Source organism: Sminthopsis crassicaudata, chromosome 4 (genome assembly GCF_048593235.1).
Source record: "Sminthopsis crassicaudata isolate SCR6 chromosome 4, ASM4859323v1, whole genome shotgun sequence".
Lineage (NCBI taxonomy): Eukaryota > Metazoa > Chordata > Mammalia > Dasyuromorphia > Dasyuridae > Sminthopsis > Sminthopsis crassicaudata.
In genome coordinates, this window is record NC_133620.1 from 402,701,346 (window position 1) to 402,724,817 (window position 23,472).

The 23,472-nt window shown below is 33.5% G+C and overlaps 1 protein-coding gene across 1 annotated transcript in view; it reads right to left on the bottom strand.

The window, feature by feature from the left end:
• The window catches only part of DNAH14 (dynein axonemal heavy chain 14), a 347,573-nt gene that overhangs the window by 318,457 nt on the left and 5,644 nt on the right, over positions 1-23,472 (bottom strand). The window contains 2 exon segments of the mRNA XM_074264888.1: positions 6,779-6,876; positions 17,231-17,386. Coding sequence (XP_074120989.1) covers positions 6,779-6,876; positions 17,231-17,368 — 236 coding nt within the window. The 5' untranslated portion in view covers positions 17,369-17,386.

Below are 23,472 nucleotides of genomic sequence, written 5' to 3' on the forward strand. Positions count from 1 at the left end.
CATCTTCTTCAAGAAGCCTTTTCTATTTCTTTTAACTTCTAATATTTTCATTCCTATATTACCTTATATTTAACTATTTGAATATAAGTATTTATAGCTGTTTTTAAAATGTTATATTTAAGCATTAACAACTATTTTACAAATATATATGCACAATTATTTAATAATTTGTTTATACATGAATAAATATATTTACAAGCTTTATATTTATAATTTTTATTAAAGCTTTTTTATTTTCAAAACAAGCATGGATAAATTTTCAACGTTAACCTTATGTTCCAGTTATATCTGTAAATATTATGAAGTCCTGAAATATGTCAGCCATTGCATATCAGAGGAAGAATGAGTTAAATACTGAACTCCTCAAGAAAGAAGGATGAGCTAGGGTCTCATATATGAGAATAACTAGGATCTAAACCAGGTGAAATAAATGAATTCATTAAAAAGCATTTTATGCATTTATTATGTACTAAGCCCTGATGCTGAGGATATAAATAGGAAAAGTGAGAAAATCTCTACTCTCAAGGAGATCTCATTCCAATTGAGATAACCCTAAAATTGAAAATAAGATAGTTTGCTGATTGCCTGTGTCATCATTTTCAAAGAGCCAAAATCAAAAAAAAAAAAAAAAAAACTCTTTCCAAGTAGAACTTTGGGCTGATTTTAATAGGATACAATTTAATAGGGATAAAAGTAAAGTCTTAAATGTGGGTTAAAAAATCAACTTCACAAATATAAGATATGATGGGGGAAATGTGGCTCTAGTATAGTTTATCCAAAAAAGATTGGACTTGGGTTATATTCTCAAGGTGAGTCAAGAATGTGATAAGACAGCCAAAATAGCTTCAAGAAAGAAAGGGGTCTCTCAATTATTTTCTATTTAGATTTCATGTGTGTATCTCTGGTTGTCATATTTTAGAAAATACATGGATAAACTAGAGAAAGTACAGTGAAGGGCATCCAGAGTGGTGAAGGGCCTCACTGATGAGAATCAGTGAAAGATACTGGGATGTATGGCCTAACGAAGTCTCAAGTAAGACATGACAATTGTCTTCAAGTACATGAAGTAATGTCATGTAGAAAAACAAATTCATAGATTTTTCTGTTTTGCTCTCAAAGCATGGAGCAGCAGGTAGAAATTAGAGAAAGAAGAATAATGGTAAATGATGCCATCTTTCTTAGAAATATTGATCTGATAACAATAGAGAAATCTGTTCTCTTTCTCAGTGATGTATGTAAGTATGTAACACAGAAACTCCCAAAATTTGTCAAAACTATTTTCTAAATAATAACTTCTGAGAATTCCTTGGACACAATGATATTGAAAGAAGGAACATAGAAGACTTTATTATTACATATTACTAAGACTTAAACAAGACACCGACAATGACAGAAATACAGACTCAGTTTTCAACATTCCTGCCCCCGAAGGTAAATGACAGGAAAAGAACTTATTAAACACTAATAAGTGCCCAGCATTGTGATAAAACCTGGAAGTGCAAATAGGAAAAGGAGTCTCAAAGGATTCCTCATTGTAATTGGAGTAGACTACATACACAAACATGTGAGGTTTGTTTATAGGGGCCAAGTGATCTGAACAACTCAGTGGAACGATCTAGGAATCCTTCAGATGTATCAGCAAATCTAAGGATGATAACCAAAAGACTTGTAAGGTATTTCAGTAAGAGAAATTAAATGGTAAGGCCTGATGGTCCACCATCTTATGAGAAGGATTTTAAGTTCATCATTCAATGTTTACCTAAGGATCCAAGCAGTGTGAGTATCTGTGTTCACAATGGGAAAGGGGAAGTACAGAAGGAGGGGTGGGCATGAAGGGGCAGATATATCCCCAAATTATTAGGATGAGAAAGGAAGTTGATCCCAACAGTTGAAGTGGAGGTGGGTCTCAGCATTTCTACTAGAAATGTAGTTGTGGGGTATAAGTATCTAGCTGAAAGGGGATGTCTAGAACCTGGTGGAAACTGGGCAGTGGAGGCATAGGCAAGGGAAGAGATGGATTACCAGGAAGACCTGCTCTTGATAGACCCTCTAGTGTCCATTGTGATTGAAGAGTGGAAGTCTGAAGAGAAGTGGAAAGAGGATTAACTCTCCTGGCCCAGTAGCAGAGAAGAAAAGTTCATCTGAGAAGTGAACAATTAGCTAAGAAGATGGTGACTGGAAATGGGATTTGGATTTCTAAAGGACAACACTTTAAATGGAGACTTTAAAAATTCATGACTGACAATAGAGTTCCCTCTAAAAACTGTACTGAGAGTATATACTGTGTGTATTTTTAAAATGTAGTTGAATAGGTTTTTAAAATGAAAATGATGGAGAAAAGAGAAAACTACCAACATATATCCATAAAGCTAGGTACCACTGAGAACAATTATAACATAATAGCAACAGAGACAATCAGAAATTCATATTCAATAAAATAAAAATAATATTCTACTAGTATTTATGTAGTACTCTAAAGTTGGCAAAATGCTTTACATTTGGACATCACAAAAACCCTGTGAGGTATTAGCTATTATAGTCCACATTTTACAAATAAGAAAACTGAGGCTGGGAGAAGTTAAACATCTTGCCAAATCACAAAGCTAGTAAATATCTGAGGAAGAATTTGCAATTGGATCTTTTTGATTCCCAGTCCAGCACTATACCATTTAACCACCTGGAAAATCTAACAAAGTAGCCAGCAATTAAATCCATCCTCAAGCAGCTAATCTCAAATGCAACTATAAGCAAAGTTTAACTAGCACTCAAAATGAACTAGAAGTACCAAGTCAAGGAGGTATATTGAAGGGTCACAAACTCCTCAGAGATCATTTAATCCAGAGGTTCTTAAATTTTTGAGTATCAGAATCCCTTTATACTCTTAAAAATTAGTAGATATTTTGTTTATGTGGGTTACAATGAGAGACATTTAGTGTATTATTTACTAAAATCCATTGGTATTATTATGAAAACAGTTTTGCCTTTGTGTACTATCCCCCGAAAGAGTCTTCAGAATCCTCAGTACTCTCCAGGTTACACTTGGAGAAATGCTGAAATAGTCTAAATCCTTCACTTTAAAGATAAAGAAACTGGGACCAAAAATGGGCAATTTCTCTAAGATGACAAAGAGAGCCAGGTGTGAAGGCTACACATCCTTTTAAAAAAAATTAATATTATTCTACAATACTTCACTGAGACTTGGAAGGATTAAAATCAGAACTAGAGTATGGGTTTGGATGACTTTATCTTATTCACAACAATAAAAAGTATATGAGTTAATGGTAAGGGAGCATGGTAATATATATATATATGTATATGTAATATATATATACAAATATATTTTTAAAAGAATAATCTAGCAATGGGGAAATATATATGTGTATGTATGTATGTATGTATGTGTGTTTGCATATATATATATACACAAACACACACATATATACATATATGAATATATGTGTGTATATATATATATACACACACATACATACATACATATATATATATATATTTTCCCGTTGCTAGATTATTCTTTTAAAATATTTATTTAAAACTAAATACAAAATAAGAACAAACAAAAAATATAAAAAAGGACAAAAACAAAACAAAACAAACAAAAAAAAAAACCCACCGCATTGTCATGTGACCAGCAGAAGATCAGGGAGAATTTAAAATAGGTAACAATAAATTTCTATTTCAAGAAAGCATATATAATAATAGAAGAGATTATATTCCTGATTGTCCATCTTTTCTTTGCTTCTTTGAAGCTTATTCTTTTGTTTTCTGCTGTGCATTTTTTATTTTATGCTATGGCAATCTATATTGAGAAGATATCCTAGGTATCCTCATTTGAAAAAATCCAAAAACTAAAAAAAAAGAAACATGGCAGTGAGCATTTAGCTTGAGGTCTATGGAAGGAAAGATTCAATTCAAGATGGTTCAACAAACGTTTATTAATTACCTTCTATGTATCAGGCACTGTGCTAAGAGTTGAGGATAAATTAGTCCCTATCTTCAAAGATACGCACAAAATAATATGTGGGCATAGGATACTTGTTGCCAGGTAGAATTCTTTGTTTTGGGAAAAATCTGCAAGTGGATTATCCTGGAATTTAGAGTTCATGGATCAAAGTCATGTGTAGTAAACCTGGAAAAGTAAACTGAAGTTGGGGAAGTTGCAATAGGTTTTGAAAGCTGAACAGCTAAACTTATATTTTATGCTAGACACAAGAGGGAGCTCCTGGAGCTTCTTGAACAAGAAAATGACATGATCAGATGTGTATTTTAAGAATATCAACTTGGCAACTATATAGAGAAAGTATGAGAAAGGATAGGGATGGAAACAGAGAGTCTGATTAGAGGGGGAAAGATGGTATAGATTGTAGGAGTGAATCAAATAGACATATATGTGGAAAATATATTTAAGAGAGAATTGACAAAAATTTAGCAAGTGGCTATATTTGAGAGATGAGGGAGAGGTAAATCAATAAAATCAATCAACACTTATTAAGAACCTACTATCTGCCAGTCATTGTGTTAAGTACTGGAGATACAAAGAAAGGTAAAGGAAATGTTTGATCTCAATTAGTTCATTATCAACAGAGGGAAGGCACAAGCATTAAACATGGGAAAGCCTACTTATAGAAGGTAGGTCTTTTGTTGAAACTTGAAGAAAGGCAGGAAGCAGAAAGTAAAAATTGCATGAAGGACAGTCAATAAAAATGTTCAGGGTTTGGGAGATGGAATATTAAGACCACTGTCATTGGATCGCAAAGTATGTGGAGGGTAAAGGTATAAGAAGATTTACACAAAAGGTGGGTAATGGCAGGGGTGGGATTGAATAGGAAAAAGGTTATGAAGGGTTTTGAACAGCCAAACCGATTTCATATTTGATCCCGGGGTGAGTGGGAAACACTGGAGTTTATTTTAGAGAGGTACAGACTCTCTTAATCAAGGATGAAGTTTTGAACTTGAATGAGTGAAAAGGCAGTGGTGCTCTCAACAGAAAATTTTGGAAGAGATGTGAGTGGAGGAAGGTGGGCAAGAGACTCTGGATATGTTGAGTTTGAGATACAGCTTATATCAGTTAAAATTTTCCAGAAGGCAGTTGTTGAAACAAAGATGGGGTTCAGGTGGGATATTGGAGCTAGATATATAAAGCTGGGAGTCATCTGCCTTGAGATATGGCTGAACCCACATTATGTGATTATATGAGAGAGAGACAGACAGAGACAGAGACAGAGAGACAAAGAGAGACAGAGAAAAGATAAAGGGAGGAAGGAGGAAGGCAGGAAGAAAGAGAATGAGGAGAGAGAGAGAGAGAGAGAGAGAGAGAGAGAGAGAGAGAGAGAGAGAGAGAGAGAGAGAGAGAGAGAGACACACAGAGAGAGAGAGACAGAGAGAGAGAGACAGAGAGAGAGACACAGAGAGAGAGAGAGAGAGAGAGAGAGAGAGAGAACACAGAAAGAGAAAAACTAGAGATTTAGCATGTGATCATGCAGGAAGTAGAAAAAGGAACATAAACCTGAAAAAAAGAACTGGTAAGATGTAGAGAACAGTGACATGAAAACCTAGTAAGAAAAAAATAAGAAAGGGTGGTGACATCAAATAAGAAGTGTCTACTATGTGACAAGTATTATGTTAATTGGTTTGCAAATATTATCTCACTTGATCCTCACAACCACCAAAGGATATTATTTCTGTTAGTACCATTTTGCAGTTGAGGAAACTGAGGCATTCAGAAACTGTCACTTGTTCAGAATCACATTGCTCATAAATTTCTAATTAAGTTTGAACCTGGATCATCTTGAATATAAGAACAGTACTATATCCATTGTACCATCTGGGTGACATTAAATTTATGATACATTATAATTTCATTCCTATCAGACTATTTTTATATTCCTCAATTCATTTCAAGGCACAAACATTTCTAATTATGTTCAAGGATACACAAAGGATACAAAGACAAAAGCCCTTGTCTTTCAAAGAACTTGAAATTGATTGGATATATGTATGAAAATGAGTATGGTACAAGGAAGACAATTATCAGAACAAAGTCACAACCAGGAGCAACAAGACATGCTCTAAGGATGAGGTGACCTCTGAGCAGAGCCTTGAAGGAAGACAAAGATTGTAAGAGATTGGAAAGGTACAGAAAATGCTGTCTGTGCATGGAGATGGAGTATCAAATGCAGGAAACAACCAATTATTAAAATCCCGTTTGGATAGAAAATAGAAGTGACAAAGCATAGTATTTGAAAATAAAACTGCAAAGAATGTAGCTGGGAATCAGACTGTGGAGGGCATTAAATTATAGGCTGAGAAGGATGTATTTTAAGGACAATCGCTTTGCTTATTGGCAAATATTTATAACTTAGTTTTTGAGAATCTTTTCACTTTCTACTCAGCTGGACCCATTTGGCCTTCTTCATGATGCTTCCATGCCAGGAGCCTTTCCACTGCTTTTTAATCTTCTTTTTGTATACTGTCTTTCCCCATTAGATTGTAAGCAACTTGAAGACAGGGGCTGATTCTTTACCCCCAAAACCTAGCACAGAGGAGGCACATGATAGTTACTAACAGACTAGTATTCAAAAGTAATACTGTATTTCATTAAAAATATTCTCTAATACAAAATTTTCAGCAAGTCAAGATCACCTTAACCTCATTTTATTTTTCTAATTTAGTGATATTTTGCTTTAGAATTTATTCAAAAAAATTCCATAGGAAGCAGGGAGAAAACACAAACTTATTTTTCAATTCTATCTTAATTTACCTTAGTTTTGGTTTGGTTTCCATCTTCTCAGATTTTTTCCTATTCAGTCTTGTATACATATCTGAAATGTTTCCAAAAGAATTCTTTGAAGGACGTGGCTGCAGAAAGACATTTATATTAGTTTGCTTTTCATTTTAAAAATGTAGGCATGACATATTTTTATCATTTCTAAGCTGATCTCTAACCATTATACTAATGTAAAATAGGACTCAATTTACATAATTTATTTTCTAGAAATTTGCATGTTGGTTTTGATTTCACTTATAGCATTTTTGCACCATTTCCTGGTCTTGGGCACCTTTTTCCCCTCATATCCTTTCCCTTTACATGTAAATATGCCTATTTCTGGGAAATAGATAACATGAAAACAAAAACATACAGGGCAGTTTAGGGATACAGATACCAGAACTCCTTTGATTATTCTTCTCAAAGGGAACAAAACAGAGTTTATCTGAAATACGCCCAGGGCTTCAGGTTGCATGGATTAGCCCATCTTGCTCTGCCAATCAATTTTTTCTAACTCTTCTTTCTCTTGCTCTTTCCTCAATATAATCTCTATAAACATAATTAAAATGACCAATTTTGTTCAAAGGGAGGAAAGGGAAGAGAATAAGCATTTATATAATAGCACCTACTATGAGCCATCTGTGTAGCTTTTACAAATATTTCATTTGATTCTCACAACAGTTTGAGAAGTAGGTGCTATTATTATACTACTTTACATTTGAGGAACCTGAGGCATATATGTTAAGTGACTTGCATAGGGTCATAGAGCTATTAAGTATCTGAAGCCACATTTGAATTCAGGTTTTCCTGACACTGGGCCAGGGGCTCTATCCATTTAGTATAACTTTAAATTTTTGTCATCCTAAGGATGTTCCTTATAATCTAGGCAGCTTTGTGGTCCTAATTCCCTAAATCTTTAAATTCTCAAAGGAGAAGACCAATCTTAACTCTATTTTTGAGAAGTTCAAGGTTACACCATGCTCTGATACTGCCTGTCCCCTGGATTCTTTTTCTTCTCAACCTTGTCCAAAACCCAATAGTGAATTACTGCTACCATATGCCTTCTCAGCAGTCAATCAATTGATAAGTATTTAATAAGTATCTATTCTGTGCCAGGCACTGTGATAGGCACTACAGATACAAACATAAAATATATATATACTATACCACTTATCTGTCTCTATTTTTATATGCTTTCCCTCATAAATTTTAATACTAATAATTCACATTAATATGGACTTAAATTTTACAGCCCAGTAATCTGTGTCCATTTTATAGATAAATCTATATAACTAAAGCTCAGAGAATTTTTATTTTTTAAATTTTTATTAGAGCTTTTTTATTTTCAGAACATATGGATAATTTTTCAACATTGATCCTTCTAAAATCTTGTGCTCCAAATTTTCCCCTCCTTCCCCTAAATGGCAAGTAATTCAATATATGTTACACGCTAAAATATATGTTAAATAAAATATATGTAAACATATTTATATAATTATCCTGCTGCACAGGAAAAATCATATCAAACAGGAAAAAAATGGGAAAGAAAACAAAATGCAAGCGAACAACAACAAAAAGAAAGAGAATGCTATGTTCCGAAAGTTCTCTCTTTGGGTGTAGATGGCTCTCTTCATCACAAGATCATTGGAACTAGTTTCAGAGAATTAAAAAAAATATTCATTTTGAACTTAAATACATGTACTTATAAGTACAAATACAAAATTAAGATAAAAAAAATCAAATACATGGGAGTCAGAAAGGGAAAGACTTAGCATTTAGAGTGATCATAAAATGCTTATATAGAAGATACTGCTCAAGTTGTGTCTTTTTGAAGGTGAGAGATACAGGAATGACCAGTCTAAAGGTATGAAGAAAAATAGGATAGAGTGCTTTATGTGAGAAATAAAGAAAATTCCAGTTTGGCTGAACAGTAGAGTGTGCAAATGAGAATGATGAGACAGGAAATTTAGATTGTGATGAGGTTGTAAAGGGCTTTTGAAAAAAGCTCTAGTTCATTTGATGGGCCATAGGAAGTCACCAGAGTTTACTGACTGGGGGGAGTGGTGGGTGGAGGGAATCACTTCAGCAGAAGAAGAATTAGGAGTGGAAAAAATAGATAATATTGAAATAGATAAAACTATTAAAGAACCATTGCAATACTGTGGGTGAGAAGTGATAAAATCCAGAACTAAAAAGAGAAAAGAGACAAGAGGCAGAGATATTGTGGATGTAGAAATGGCAAGATTGGCAGATGACTAAATATGAGAACTGAAGGAGAATGAGAATTCCAGGGTGATACCCATATTGATGAATGAATTGTGCTGCCTTCCACAGAAATAGAGAAGAAAAATAGAGTGGTGGGTTTTGGGGGAAAAGATAGTGAGTTTTATTTTGGACATTCTGAGATTAAGGTATCTTCAGAAAATGACTAATAGATATAGTTATCCCTTCCATATTGAGGGGAGATTCAAGTGAGAGAGTGCTATTGCAAAGTTACCTGCCTCACTTTCCCCTTCAGAGCCATCTAAATCCAGTGGCCAGATATAGATTAAAATGGATAAAAATAGTTCTGGATGAAATGGGAGACCTTGAATTTTATAAGTTAAAGTTTTCAACAGGTCTCAGTTTGACTGAAGTGGTACTTATTCATTGATTAAGGCTACGTAGTTAGTTGAGGCAAACAATCTCCTCTTTTGGATGTATTCTGATGGAAGTGAATATCTTCAACATAGAGAAGATCTAATTCAATTCCAATTGATCAATGATGGACAGAATCAGCTACACCCAGAGAAGGAACACTGGGAAATGAGTGTAAACTGTTTGCATTTTTTGTTTTTCTTTCCAGGTTATTTTTACCTTCTGAATCTAATTCTTCCTTTGCAACAACAACCAAAAAAATTCGGTTCTGCACATATATATTGTATCTAAGATATAACATATTCAATATTTATGGGAATACCTGCCATCTAGGGGAGGGGGTGGAGGGAAGAAGGGGAAAATTCGGAACAGAAGGGAATACAAGGGTTAATGTTGTAAAAAATTACCTATGCATATGTACTGTCAAAAATGTCATAATTATAAAATTAATAAAAAACAAAAGAAAAGAAAAAAAATCTCCTTTTTCATCTTGTCCAAAAAAATCTAGATGAATGAAAGAAAGAAAGAATGAATGAATCTTGGAGTGAAAGACCCTCAAGGTTTCTGGCCAAAACAGAAATGAAAGTCACTGAGCTGACAGAAAGAAGGTTGGAGAGGAAGGAACCTAGGGCAAAGTAGAGAGAAATAGCCACACCTGTATTTATAGTCAACAAAAAGAATAGATAGATGGGTGGAATACCCAGAAGATAGGAATATCACAGAAACCCAGAAGGAAGAATGTCAAAGGTGAGAAGATGGTCAACAGTGTCAATGGTAGCAAAGCATTAAAAAATGATGAAGACTAAGCAAAGACTTGGCAATTATCATTGGCATCTTTGGAGTGTTATTTTAGTTGAGGGTTGACATCAGGAGCTGGACTACAAAAAGTTAAGGAGTAAGAAGGAGGAAACAGAGTAGATAGCTTTTTTAAAAAAATAAGTTTGACTGAAAAAGGGAGGAAAAATAGGAATCTAATTTGGTGGGATTGTGAGGTCTAGGGCAAATTTATTCATTTTTGTTTTCTAAAGATGAAAAAGACTTGAGAATGTTTTAAGGTCAGAGGTAAAAACTAGTAGATAAAAAAAAAAGATTAAAGATAAAGAGGAGAATGATACATAGAAAGGTTATTCTTGGATAGAAGAAAGACCATCTTGTAAATAAATGGAATAAGGGAATCTAGAGTACTTCATTACAGTACTTGTATGCAAGTACTTTTAGAGAAAGGAAATGCAGACTGAATTGATGAAGTGATCCCAGATAATTGCATTTAACCAGCTCTTTTGATGATACTTCAGAATGTAAGGATGAAGTAAAAGGGACAAAGCGATTTAAGGTCTCATTGCAGGCTTTAAGAACTGGAACAACTGTATTTACATCTTATAAGATTTCAAATAGATCATCTTAAATCTTATAAAGGACATGATACTTTGAATGTATCATGAAATAACATTCCTAAAAATGTACAGGATACATTCACACCTTATAAAAGATTTAATGTTATTTTTTTATTTCTTTAGGAGGCATGCAGAAGTTCTTCTAATAACCCTGGATATGTAAAGTTAGCTATCCACTGGTTACCTGAAGAATCATACATATTCCTGATAACAGGAATGCCAGTCCTGCAGACATTCTCTCTAGAAAGCTATCTCTAGCAGTCTAGAATAGAGCCAACTAAGGAAAACCCCAGACCTCACAAGGGAATCATTTCTCATTTCTAGGAGATTTCATGCTTCTCTCTCTTGACCATCAGTAATGAGACTTTTCAGTAGTACTGGAACTATATATATATCTATATATATCTATATCTATCTATCTATCTATCTATCTATCTATCTATCTATATGTGTGTATACATATATATGTATATATATATATACATATATTTTACATATTTATGAATTGTATACACACATACACGCATGCACGCACACACACACACACACACACACACATACACACAATGATTCTCTGCAGGAGAACAACTAAAGTAATGACTTATGTGGATAGAATAGCCTAAAGCATTGAATTACAGGGGAAGCGGGCTTGGATTTAGTTAAATGACTTGCTGAGGAGCAACATGAAGACATCATAAAAAGAAAAAAAAATATTGTAGTCTTTTGCTAACTGACTGGAAAATCCTGGCCAGGGTAGAAGGATGAACCAGACAGAAAAGAATTAAAGCAAAAGGAATGATGTTAAGTGGTATTCCTGGATACAGAAAGTCAAATTCTCAAATGCAGGTTAAAGAAACAGGTTCCTAGTTGGCCAATATGAAAAAGTTCTAGTAGTTTCAGAGGATGGTGAGCTCAACATGAGTCAATACTATGATATAAAAGTCAAAAGAGGAGATGTTCTCCTAAAGCCATATTACAAAATGCCCCAGAGTTCAGTATGAGGGAGGTGCTCTTCCTGTTGTACCGAGTTAGACAACTGTAATACAGTGTTTAGTTCTATGTGCCAGATATTAAGAAAGGTTATTGATTGTCTGATGAGCCATGCTTAAGATAACAGACAAGAGGATGTAAAGCCTTGAAATCAGATCAGATGGATCAGTTGAAGGAAAAGACAATGGAATTCCAGAGGCAGAGCCAAGATAATAGAGTGAAGCCAAGGAACTGATCGAGCTTTCCCAGTTACCTTTGAAAATCACATAAAACCAAACCTCTGAACAGAGTCTGATGGAATGAAACCACTATTTGGCCCAAGATAGATTGGAAGGACTTGAAGAAAGATCAGTCTCATTGGAGTGAAAGGGTGTTCAGCCTAGCTCAGATAGTGTCTGGGAAAGCCTATGAGATGGTCTTAATCATAGCAGATCAGCAAAGGAGAGCTTCTATCCTGGCTCAGTAGCAAAGCAGACCAGTAGGGCAGCAATTCTGATCTCAGATAAAGAAAAGTAAAAATAGATCTAATTAAAAGAGATAAGGAAGGAAATTACATTTTGCTAAAGGGTACCATGGTCAATGAAATAGTATTGATATTACATGCATTTACACCAAGTGGTGAAGCATCCAAATTCTTAGAGAAGAAGTTACAGGAAGAAATAGACAGCAGAATTATATTAGTAGGGGACCTCAACCTTTTCCTATCAGAATAAGAAACACCTGAACACAAAATAAACAAGAAAGAAAACAAGGAAATTAATAGAATCCTAGAAAAGTTAGATATGCTAGCTCTCTGGAGAAAAGTGAATAGGGGCATAAAGGAATACACCTTTGTCTCAGTAGTACACAGCACCTACACAAAAACTGACCATGTATTAGGACATAAAAACCTCACAATCAAATGCAGAAATAGTAAATTCTTCCTTTTCAGACCATGATGCAATAAAAATTATATTCAATAAAGAGCCAGGAAAAGATAGAATAAAAACCAATTGAAAATTAAATAATCTAATTCTAAAGAATGAGTGGGACAAACAACAAATAATTTCATTCAAGAGAATGACTATAATGAGACTGTCATTTGATATTGTACTAGAAAGGTCAGCTTTTTTTAAAAGAAAAGGAAAATAAAAGAATTAGAATAGGCAACGAGTAGATAAAACTATCACTCTTTACAGATAATATGATGATATACAAAGAGAATCCTAGAAAATCATCCAAAAACCTATTGGAAATAATACACAGCTTTAGCAAAGTTGCATAATATAAAATAAACCCACACAAATCATAAGCATTTCTTTCTCTCTCTCTCTCTCTCTCTCTCTCTCTTTATATATATATATATATATATATATATATAATTGACAAAGCTTATCAGCTTATCAGCAAGAGATAGAAAGATAAATTCCATTTAAAATAACTGTAGAGGACCCATACTTAACACCACATACTAAGATAAGATCAAAATGGGTCCAAGATTTAGGCATAAAGAACAAGATCATAAATAAATTAGAGGACATAGGATAGTTTACCTCAGACTTGTGGAGGAAGAAGGAATTTGTGTCTAAAGGAGAACTAGAGATCATTATTGATCACAAAATAGAAAATTTTGATCACATCAAATTAAAAAGCTTTTGCACAAACAAAACTAATGCAAACAAGATTAGAAGGGAAGTAACAAATTGGGAAAACATTTTTACAGTTAAAGGTTCTGATAAAGGCCTCATCTCCAAAATATACAGAGTATTGACTTTAATTTATAAGAAATCAAGCCATTCTCCAATTGATAAATGGTCAAAGGATATGAACAGACAATTTTCAGATGATGAAATTAAAACTATTTCCACTCATATGAAAGAGTGTTCCAAATCATTATTGATCAGAGAAATGCAAATTAAGACAACTCTGAGATACCACTACACACCTGTCAGATTGACAGGAACAAATAACGATGAATGTTGGAGGGGATGTGGGAAAACTGGGACACTGATACATTGTTGGTGGAGTTGTGAAAGAATCCAACCATTCTGGAGAGCAATTTGGAACTATGCTCAAAAAGTTATCAAACTGTGCATATACCCTTTGACCCAGCAGTGCTACTACTGGGCTTATATCCCAAGGAAATACTAAAGAAGGGAAAGGGACCTGTATGTGCCAAAATGTTTGTGGCAGCCCTTTTTGTAGTGGCTAGAAACTGGAAAATGAATGGATGTCCATCAGTTGGAGAATGGTTGGGTAAATTATGGTATATGAAGGCTATGGAATATTATTGTTCTGTAAGAAATGACCAACAGGAGGAATACAGAGAGGCTTGGAGAGACTTACATCAACTGATGATGAGTGAAATGAACAGAACTAGGAGATCATTATACACTTCAACAATGATACTGTATGAGGATGTATTCTGATGGAAGTGGATTATCTTCAACTTAGAGAAGAGCTAATCCAATTCTAATTGATCAATGATGGACAGAATCAGCTATACCCAGAAAAGGAACACTGGGAAATGAGTGTAAACTATGAGCAATTTTTTTTGTTTTTCTTCCCAGATTATTTTTACCTTTCAAATACAATTCTTCCTTTGCAACAACAACAACAAAAAAATTAGGTTCTGCACAAGTATCTAGGATATACTATAAGATATTTAATATGTATGGGAATGCCTGCCATCTAGGGGAGGGGGTGGAGGGAAGGAGGGGAAAAATTCGGAACAGAAGGGAGTACAAAGGATAATGTTGTAAAAAAAATTTACCTATGCATATGTACTGTCAAAAAATGTTATAATTATAAAATTAATTTTAAAAAGAATGAAAAAAAATAAAATTAAATAACTGTAGACAAAATAAAATATTTGGGTGTCTACCTGCCAAGACAAACCCAGGAACTATATGAACACAATAACAAATAAAATTAGATCTAAACAACTGGAAAAATATCAATTGCTCATGGGTAATCAGAGCTAATATAATAAAAATGACAATTCTGACTAATGTGATATATGTGTTCAGTGTCATACTAATCAAACTGCCAAAAATTATTTTATAGACCTAGAAAAAAATAACAAAATTAACTTGGAAGAACAAAAGGAAAGGAATAACAAGGGAATTAATTTTAAAAATACAAAGAATGGGTAGCTTAGCAGTATCAGATCTAAAACTCTATTCTAAAGCAGCAATCATCAAAACTATTTGGTATTTGCTAAGAAATAGAGTGGTGGATCAGTGGAATAGATTAAATATGCATGACACAATAATCAATGACCATAATAATCTAGTAGTGTTTGATAAACACTGAAACACCATCTGGGATAAGAACTTACTATTACACAGAAGTTGTTGGGAAAACAGGAAAATAATATGTCAAAAACTGCCTATCTCAAACCAAAATAAGGTCAAAATGGGTACATGATTTAGGTGTTAAAGGTGATTCCGCAAGCAAATTAGGAGAGCAAGGAATGATTTTTATCTATCAGATCTTTGGAGAAGGGAGGAATTTATGAGCAAAAAACATTATGAAATGCAAAATGGACAACTTTAATTATATTAAATTAAAAAAGGTTTTATAGAAAAAAGAACAACATAAAGAAGATTAAAAGTGAAGTAAAAAGCCAGGAGAAAATTTTTACAACTAGTGTTTCTGATAAAGGCCTCATTTCTAATACATATTAATGAGCCAAAGTTTTAAGATAGTCATTACTCAATTGATAAATGGTCAAAGGATATGAACAGACAATATTCAATTGATGAAATTAAAGCCATCTACAATCAAATTAAAATGCTATAAATCACTATTTTTTAGAGAAATACAAATTAAAACAACTCTGAGTTATCATCTCTCTCAAGTTGGCTAAAATGACAGAAAAAGATAATTATAAATATTGGAGGAGCTGTGGGAAACCTGGCACACTAATGCACTAATGGTGGAGTTATGAAATGATACAGTCATTCTGGAGAGCAATTTGGAATTATGCCCAAAGGGCAACTAAACTATGCATATTCTTTGATTCAGCAATGTCTCTATTGGGCCTGTATAGCAAAGAAATCATAAAAGAAGGAAAAGGATCCACCTATGCAAAAATGTTTGTAGCAGCTGTTTTTGTGGTGGCAAAGAATTACAGTGAATAGATGCTCATCAATTGAGGAATAGCTGAATAAGTTATGGTATGTGAAAGTAATAGAATATTTTTGTTCTATAAAACTGATGAACAAACTGACTTTAGAAAGTCCTGGAAAGATTTGCATGAACAATGCTGAGCAAAACTAGAAATATAATGTACACAGTAATGGTTAAGACTGTGTGATGATCAACTATGAAAGACAAGGTTCTTCTCAGAATCAACATATTCTAAATGTTTCCCTTTTTTTTCCTTTTTCTTCTGTTTTTTTCATCACATACTTTTCCCCTTTTGTTCTGATTTTTCTTTCCCAACATAACTGATAAAGAAATATGTATTAAGAATTAATATGCATATATAACCAGAAAAAAAACACAATTAAAAAAAACACACACAGAAAAAAAAAAATATATCAGGCTATGTTTAGCTTGAAGAGAAAAGACTTAAGAGTTGTCACATATAAAGGGAAGTTGACTCTGAACTCCAAGGGTAGAACCAGAAACAAAATGGGAAAACCTAATAAAAAGCAGATTTAGGCATGAAATAAGGCAAAATTTCTGAACAGAGGTATCCAAAAGAAAAATAGGTTCCCTTATTATAGAGAGGGCTCTTAAGGAGTCAAGCAGCTCCTGTTTAAAGACTTAAAATTGGAAGGAATGAAAACAGGATTCTTAATCAGGTCTAAACTGGACTACATGGCTTCTTGGGTTCCTTTCATTCTAGTTCCTGTGTTTCTTTGAAAGCAAATTTAAAAAAAAATTTCATTCTTCTCAGTAATATTGCTTTCAATGAAAAAGTTTCACAAAAATTTTAAGCTGATAAACTACTTTAAAGTTAGAATACACTATTGAGAACATTACTGTCTTGTTAAATAAGCATACATATCTAAGCCCATAACATATGGACAATATTAACATATAATCATTAACTTAAATGTGTTTACTATAAGCAGTTCTACAACTATTCTAATAAAGTACTACTATTCAGAAAAATAGAGTAAATTAATCCAACAGGCTGATCCTTGAGAAAAGTCCTTCCCTTCCCTTCCCATTGTTCTTTTTATTTATATTGAAACAAACTTATTTTTTTTTAAATTTACATTGCAACAAATCAGGAAATCATACTAACACTTAGGATTTTAATTTCTAAATATTTCAGTTAAATTATAATGGACTCTTTGCATTAAAATATATGTCTTTATATTTTAGTCTATAATTTTTCTTTTAAGTATTAAATTGTGTAATAAAAAGTTATAAAATTCTTGAACTATAGCAATAATTACAATAAATTTTAAAAAGAAAAATGTCTTACTGGTAGTTGAACTTGGTCGCTTATATCATCTTTTTGCATAAATAAATTCCTCTGTTTGATTTTGTACTGCAAGGCATCTAAATCCATTTGTCTAGGGTGAGAAACCCTTCTTCTAAACACATTTTTCTTCATATCCATGGCTTAAGTATCTTTACTCTTAAGAATGAAAACAGTGGATGAATAGAATCTCTTATGTATAAATACATTCATAGTGTTTTTTTTGTTTTGGTTTGGTTTTTTGGGTTTGTTTTTTTTTTGCTGAGGCGATTAGGGTTAAGTGACTTGCCCAGGGTCACAGAGCTAGGAAGTGTTGTGTCTGAGATTAGATTTGAACTCAGGCCCTCCTGACTTCAGGACTGGCACTCTATCCATTGCACTACCTAGCTGCCCTGTCTTTTCTTTTTTTAATGTTTATTTTTTTCCAATTGCTATTTTTAAAAATTTCATTTTCCCCAGTTACACATAAAAAACAACATTTGGGTAAAGGATACACATGTACATCCATTTTTCCCACATATTTCCTTATGAAGCATGTTGGGAGAGAAAAGTTGAAACAAAAGGGGAAAAAAATCATAAGAGAAAAAAAAACAGAAGAAAAAGAAAAAAGTGAACATAACATGTTCTCCATAGTTCTCTCTCTGGATGCAGAAAGCATTTTCTATCCAAAGTCTATTGGGATCACCTTGGATCACTGAACCACTGAGAAGAAACAAATCTATGACAGTTGATCATCGCATAATCTTGCTGTTGCTGTGAACAATGTTTTCCTGGTTCTGTTTGTTCACTTAGCATCAGTTTGTGTAAATCTTTCCAGACCTTTCTAAAATCAGCTAGTTCATCAATTCTCATAGAACAATAATACTCCCCAACTGATCATCATACACTCATTTTCCAATCTTTTGCCACCACAAAAAGAGCTGCTACCAGCATTTTTGCACATTTGGATCCTTTTCCTTCTTTATGATCTCTTTGAGATAAAGATCCAGTAGAGACACTGCTGGATCAAAGGGCATGTGCCCTTTGGGCATAATTCCAAATTGCTCTCCAGAACAGTTAGATCATTTCACTCTCCACCAACAATACATGTGTAATTCACTCCAAATTTTACTTTACTTTCTTTACTTCCTTTCAGAAAAGTAGTATCAGTGGGGAAAAAATTTAATTTTCACAGCACCTAAATTTCTAGTTAGAATCACAGGAACCCAGACTTGGAAGGCTAGAAGAAAGCATAGAGGCTTCCAAGTCAAATTATTTTGTTTGAGACAGAGGATATGTACAAAAAGCTTCCTAGAATATATGTTATGAACTTATGTTTATAGAGGACTTTAAAGTTTATAAAAATTAATATAGTTGATCAATGATATTTGAAGCTCTTTTCAAAAAAGAGTTAGATCATAACTTGTTAAAATTTTACTCATAAAATAGCTTTTGAATGTCCATATACCTTTCTTAATTGAGTGTATGAAGCAGGATTAGAACTCAGGTTTTCTTGATGCCAGGTTTAGAACTCTACTCAATGCACAAATTTCCTTTGAGGGTAGCAGGTGAAATGGAAATTTAATAGGGTTTCAATCTAAAACTCAGAAGTTTTAATGCTGCCTTTTCCTTGCTTAGGATTTTGCTCAACAGGGCTTATTTTATTTTGGAGAGATTACAACTTATACATAAAACAATTAGAGAATTAGCATGTACTAAAGACTGTAACTGAACAAAACAAGCAATAAATACAATGGGTAGAATCTTTGGAGAAGCAAATTTGGGCTTAATGTACATAAAAGTCTTCCTAATAATTAGAATTATCTAGAAATGGAAGTGGTTCCCTCAATTTGGGTATCTTGCTGTAGGAGCTAACACATTAGGCATTTTAAAATGGGAATTCCTTCTATATATTGATTAGACTAGAAGGCCTTATGGAGCTCCATCCCACCTTTCAAATATCGTGATTGAATAATGCAGCATCAGATAGCCCAGTGTATATTAAAGATTCATTTGGGCAAAAAAAAAAAGTTTAATTTGGGCTCATCAATATGTTGTGAAAATTTAAAAAAATATGAGAAAGGATTAGTGTGATTCGATGTCCAGAGGTCTGTCAAAGGTGAAAGAAAAGTCCTTAAAATAAAATTCTATCTGTAAAATTGTAAATAAAACCAATGAAAGGGAGGGAACAGGTAAAGAAACCTAAGTGGATGTTGAATTGAGAGACTACACAGTAAAGGTCAGATTTAAATAAAATACTCTAAGAGAGAGATTAGGGGCAGCTACTTGGTGTAGAGCACCAGCCCTGAAGTCAGTAGGACCTGAGTTCAAATGTGGCCTCAGATACTTTTGACACTTCCTGGATATGTGACCCTGTGCAAGTCACTTAGCAAAAAAAGAGAAAAAGAGAGGGGGGGGGAGATGAGAGAGAGAGAGGAAGGAAGAGTAGAGAGAGAGAGAGAGAGAGAGAGAGAGAGAGAGAGAGAGAGAGAGAGAGAGAGAGAGAGAGAGGCGAAGGAAGAGGAGAGATTGTCACATAACCAGGAACAAAGAGAAAAAAGGGGGTACAAAACTATAAAAAATATTATCCAGGAAGACTAAATCTCAGAATTCAACAAATACTGAGCTACTGTTAAATACAAGGTATTGTACTTACCTTACAGTTGTTCTTGTGAGAGATTCAAAGGTAAACATGACACTAGGTATTGCCTTCAAAGATGTTATGGAGATTTTTTTTAAAGTAGCATAATAATAAATTAACGTAACAACAACAAAAAGTCAGTAGCATATAAGCACACTAAGATTTATAGAGCATTTTACAAATATTATCTCATTTTATCCTTCTACCATCCACGGGAAGTGGTTATACCTCCATCTTATATTTGAGAAATCTGAGGCAGAGTTTAATATACCCAGAGTTACATATCCAGATCCAGTGCTCTACCGAAATAATCTTTTAAATCTTCTGAGACTCAATTAGAAGGAAAGCAGAAAATTGGGACAGATTTTCATAGAGAATCTCTTACATAGCATATGATTGTGATGTAAGAAATGATGAGCTGACTGATTTAGAAAAAATGTGGAAAGATTTGGACTTATGAAGGTTCTACCCACCTCCTAAAAAGAAATGGCAAATATATATACATATGCATATGCATATTTATTTGTGTAGGTATATATGTATATGTTTATGTGTGTATATGTATTTATATTTTTCCATTTAATTGTAGTCTTTTGGGAATGGAGGGTTAAAGGAAGGAGGAAAAAGTACACACTGGAGAACAAAAAGGAAACACCTTGAAGGAAGAATGGAAAAGTGATGTTGCTTTGGATACAATATGTAAGATATATAGACTTTTGAGAAATAGACACTTATTTTTATATTGACTTCTCTCGTGTTCTGCTATGTACAAGAAAATGTTCTGTTTTTTTTCTTTCTTCATTTTGGATTTAAATTCAAAATGAAGAAAAAAAATTTTAAACTTCTCTGAACTTCAGTTATATAACAGATTAATGTATAAAATGGGCACAAATTACTGGGCTGTAAATTTTAAACTCATATTAATGTGAATTATTAGTATTAAAATTTATGAGGGGAAGTATATAAAAATAGAGGCAGCTAAGTGGTAAAATAGAGAAGAGTGCCAGGCCTGATGTCAGGAAAATTCTACTAACTAGCTGTGTGACCCTGGGCACACAAGGTCCTGTTTGCTTCTGTTTCCTCACTTGTAAAATGAGCTAGAAAAGGGAATGGCAAACTACTCCAGTCTCTTTACCAATAAAACACCAAATGGGGTCACAAAGTTGGACACAATTGAATAATTACTCAACAATAACATATTAAAATAGATTATTTATAAAGCATCGTCAGAAAAAATGATGATAATGTAAACAAAGAAATATAAATGCTAGGAGGAAACTTGAGGTTGCTTGACTCAAAGCCTTCCCAGGTGGAATCGTTTATTGCCAAGTACAGGAAAAAGAGCCCTGGCCTGGAATTCCAAAGGCCACTCACTCTCAGGTTCATTTGACTCCAAACAAATCCTTTTTTCTGCATTTCAGTGAAGAAAATGAGGCAAAATTCTAAGGTCTCTTACCATGGAGATACCATGATTCTATGTTCTAAGTTACAGTTTCTACAAACAGAAAAGGAGGGGAGAAACTGTCAAAAGAGAAAAGATGAGAAAATTCAAATCACCTATGTGATGAAAATTGAACAATCTAGTTTGGATGGTACATAGTTGAGGAAGAGAGTATAAGGATTCTCAAGATGTGAAAATAAGAAGTTTAGATTTTATTTCATAGGCAACAAAGAATCTTTATAGGTTTTGAAGAATTTGAATGAATTAAATTTATCAGGCTATTAATATAATCTAGAAATAATACATAGGATGGCTTGCCACATGAGAGACTGGTGAAAATGACCTCAATTAGTAGATAGATTCAAATGCTTTAGAAATGAAGTTTAAAAAAAAAAAGCTTGAACTTGAGTGATAAAAGTAAAAATAGAAATGAAGAGAGTGGAAAACATTGAAAAGGAAGACAACTACTTGATGACTAGTTGGATTTTGAGGAGCAGCAAATAATAAATCAAATGGGAAAGTGAGGATTCAACCAAGGTAACTGGAAGAATATTGGTACAAAACAAGAATAGGTAAGCCAAAAAGAAGTGTGCTATTCTAATAGATATAGAAAAGTGAAGTTTTTAACAGCAAACATTCAGTTATCAGAGGGTTCAAAGTGCTACAGGGCATTCCAGTATTATTAGTGGAACTATCTAAATGGCTGTTGAAAAAGGACACCTTGGGAGATACAGATATGCTTCATTTTATTGAGCTTCCCTTTACTACACCCTAGAGCTATTACTTTTTCTTTTCTTTTTTTTTTTAAACAAATTGAAGTTTTGCAGCAATCCTATACACTAAGTCTATCAGCACCTTTTTTTTTTTCCCAATAGCAAGTGCTCACGTCTTTTGTCTGTAGACATTTTGATAGTTCTCACAATAATACCATCATTATATACATTATGGTGATCTGTGATCAGTGATCTTTGATAGTACTATTGTCATTGTTTTGGGACACCACAAATTGCATCTTTAATATAAAATGGCAAACTTAATGTTGTGTGTATTCTTATTACTCCACTGACTGGCTCTTTCTTGTCTTTCTCCTAATCTTCTGGTCCTCCTATTTCCAAATATACAACTGTATTGAAATTAGGCCACTTACTGATCTTACCATTTCCTCTAAGTTTTCAAGTGAAAGAGCCAGCTGATACAGTAAACTTCATTATTGTCTCATTTTAAGAAATTGCCACAGCTACCGCAATCTTTAGCAACTACCACTGAAAGTGATCAACATGGAGGCAAGAACCTGGCCAGCAAAAAGATTAGAATTCATTGAAGGCTCAGGTGATTAGCATATTTTAGCAATAAAATATTTTTAATTAATGTATATGTATATATATACATATTGAGAGAGAGAGACATAATACTTTTATATACTTACTAGACTATAGTGTAGCATAAACATAATTTTTATATGCACAGGGAAACATTCACAAGGCAATTTTTAAAATTTTAATAATACTTTTTTCTTTATTTTCAAAATATATGCAGAAATAGTTTTCAACATTTACCCTGGCAAAACCTTGTGTTTCATATTTTTCTCCCACCCTTACCCTTACCCTACTCCCTTAGACAGCAAGTACTCCAATATAGATTAAATGTGCAATTCTTCTAAATTGCTGCACAAGAAAAATCACATAAACAAGGAAAAAAATGACAAAGAAAAAACCCAGCAAACAACAACAAAAATTGAAAATACTATGATCCACATTCAGTTCCCATTATCCTTTTTCTGGATGCAGATGGCTTTCTCCATCACAAGTCAATTGAAACTGACCTGAATTATCTCATTGTTGAAAAGAGCTATGTCCATCAAAATTGATCATCACATAATCTTGTTGTTGCTGTGTATAATGTTACCTTAATTTTATTACTTCACTGAACATCAGATCATGTAAGTCTCTCCAGGCTTCTCTGAAATCATCCTGTTGATGGTTTCTTACAGAACAATAATATTCCATAACATTCAAAAATCATAACTTATACAGCCATTCTCCAACTGATGGGCATCCATTCAGCTTCCATTTTCTTGCCACTTCAAAAAGGCCTGCCACAAACATTTTTGACATCTGAGTCCTTTTCTTTGGTTTTAATGATCTCTCTGGGATACAGGCGCAGTAGAGATACTGCTGGATTAAA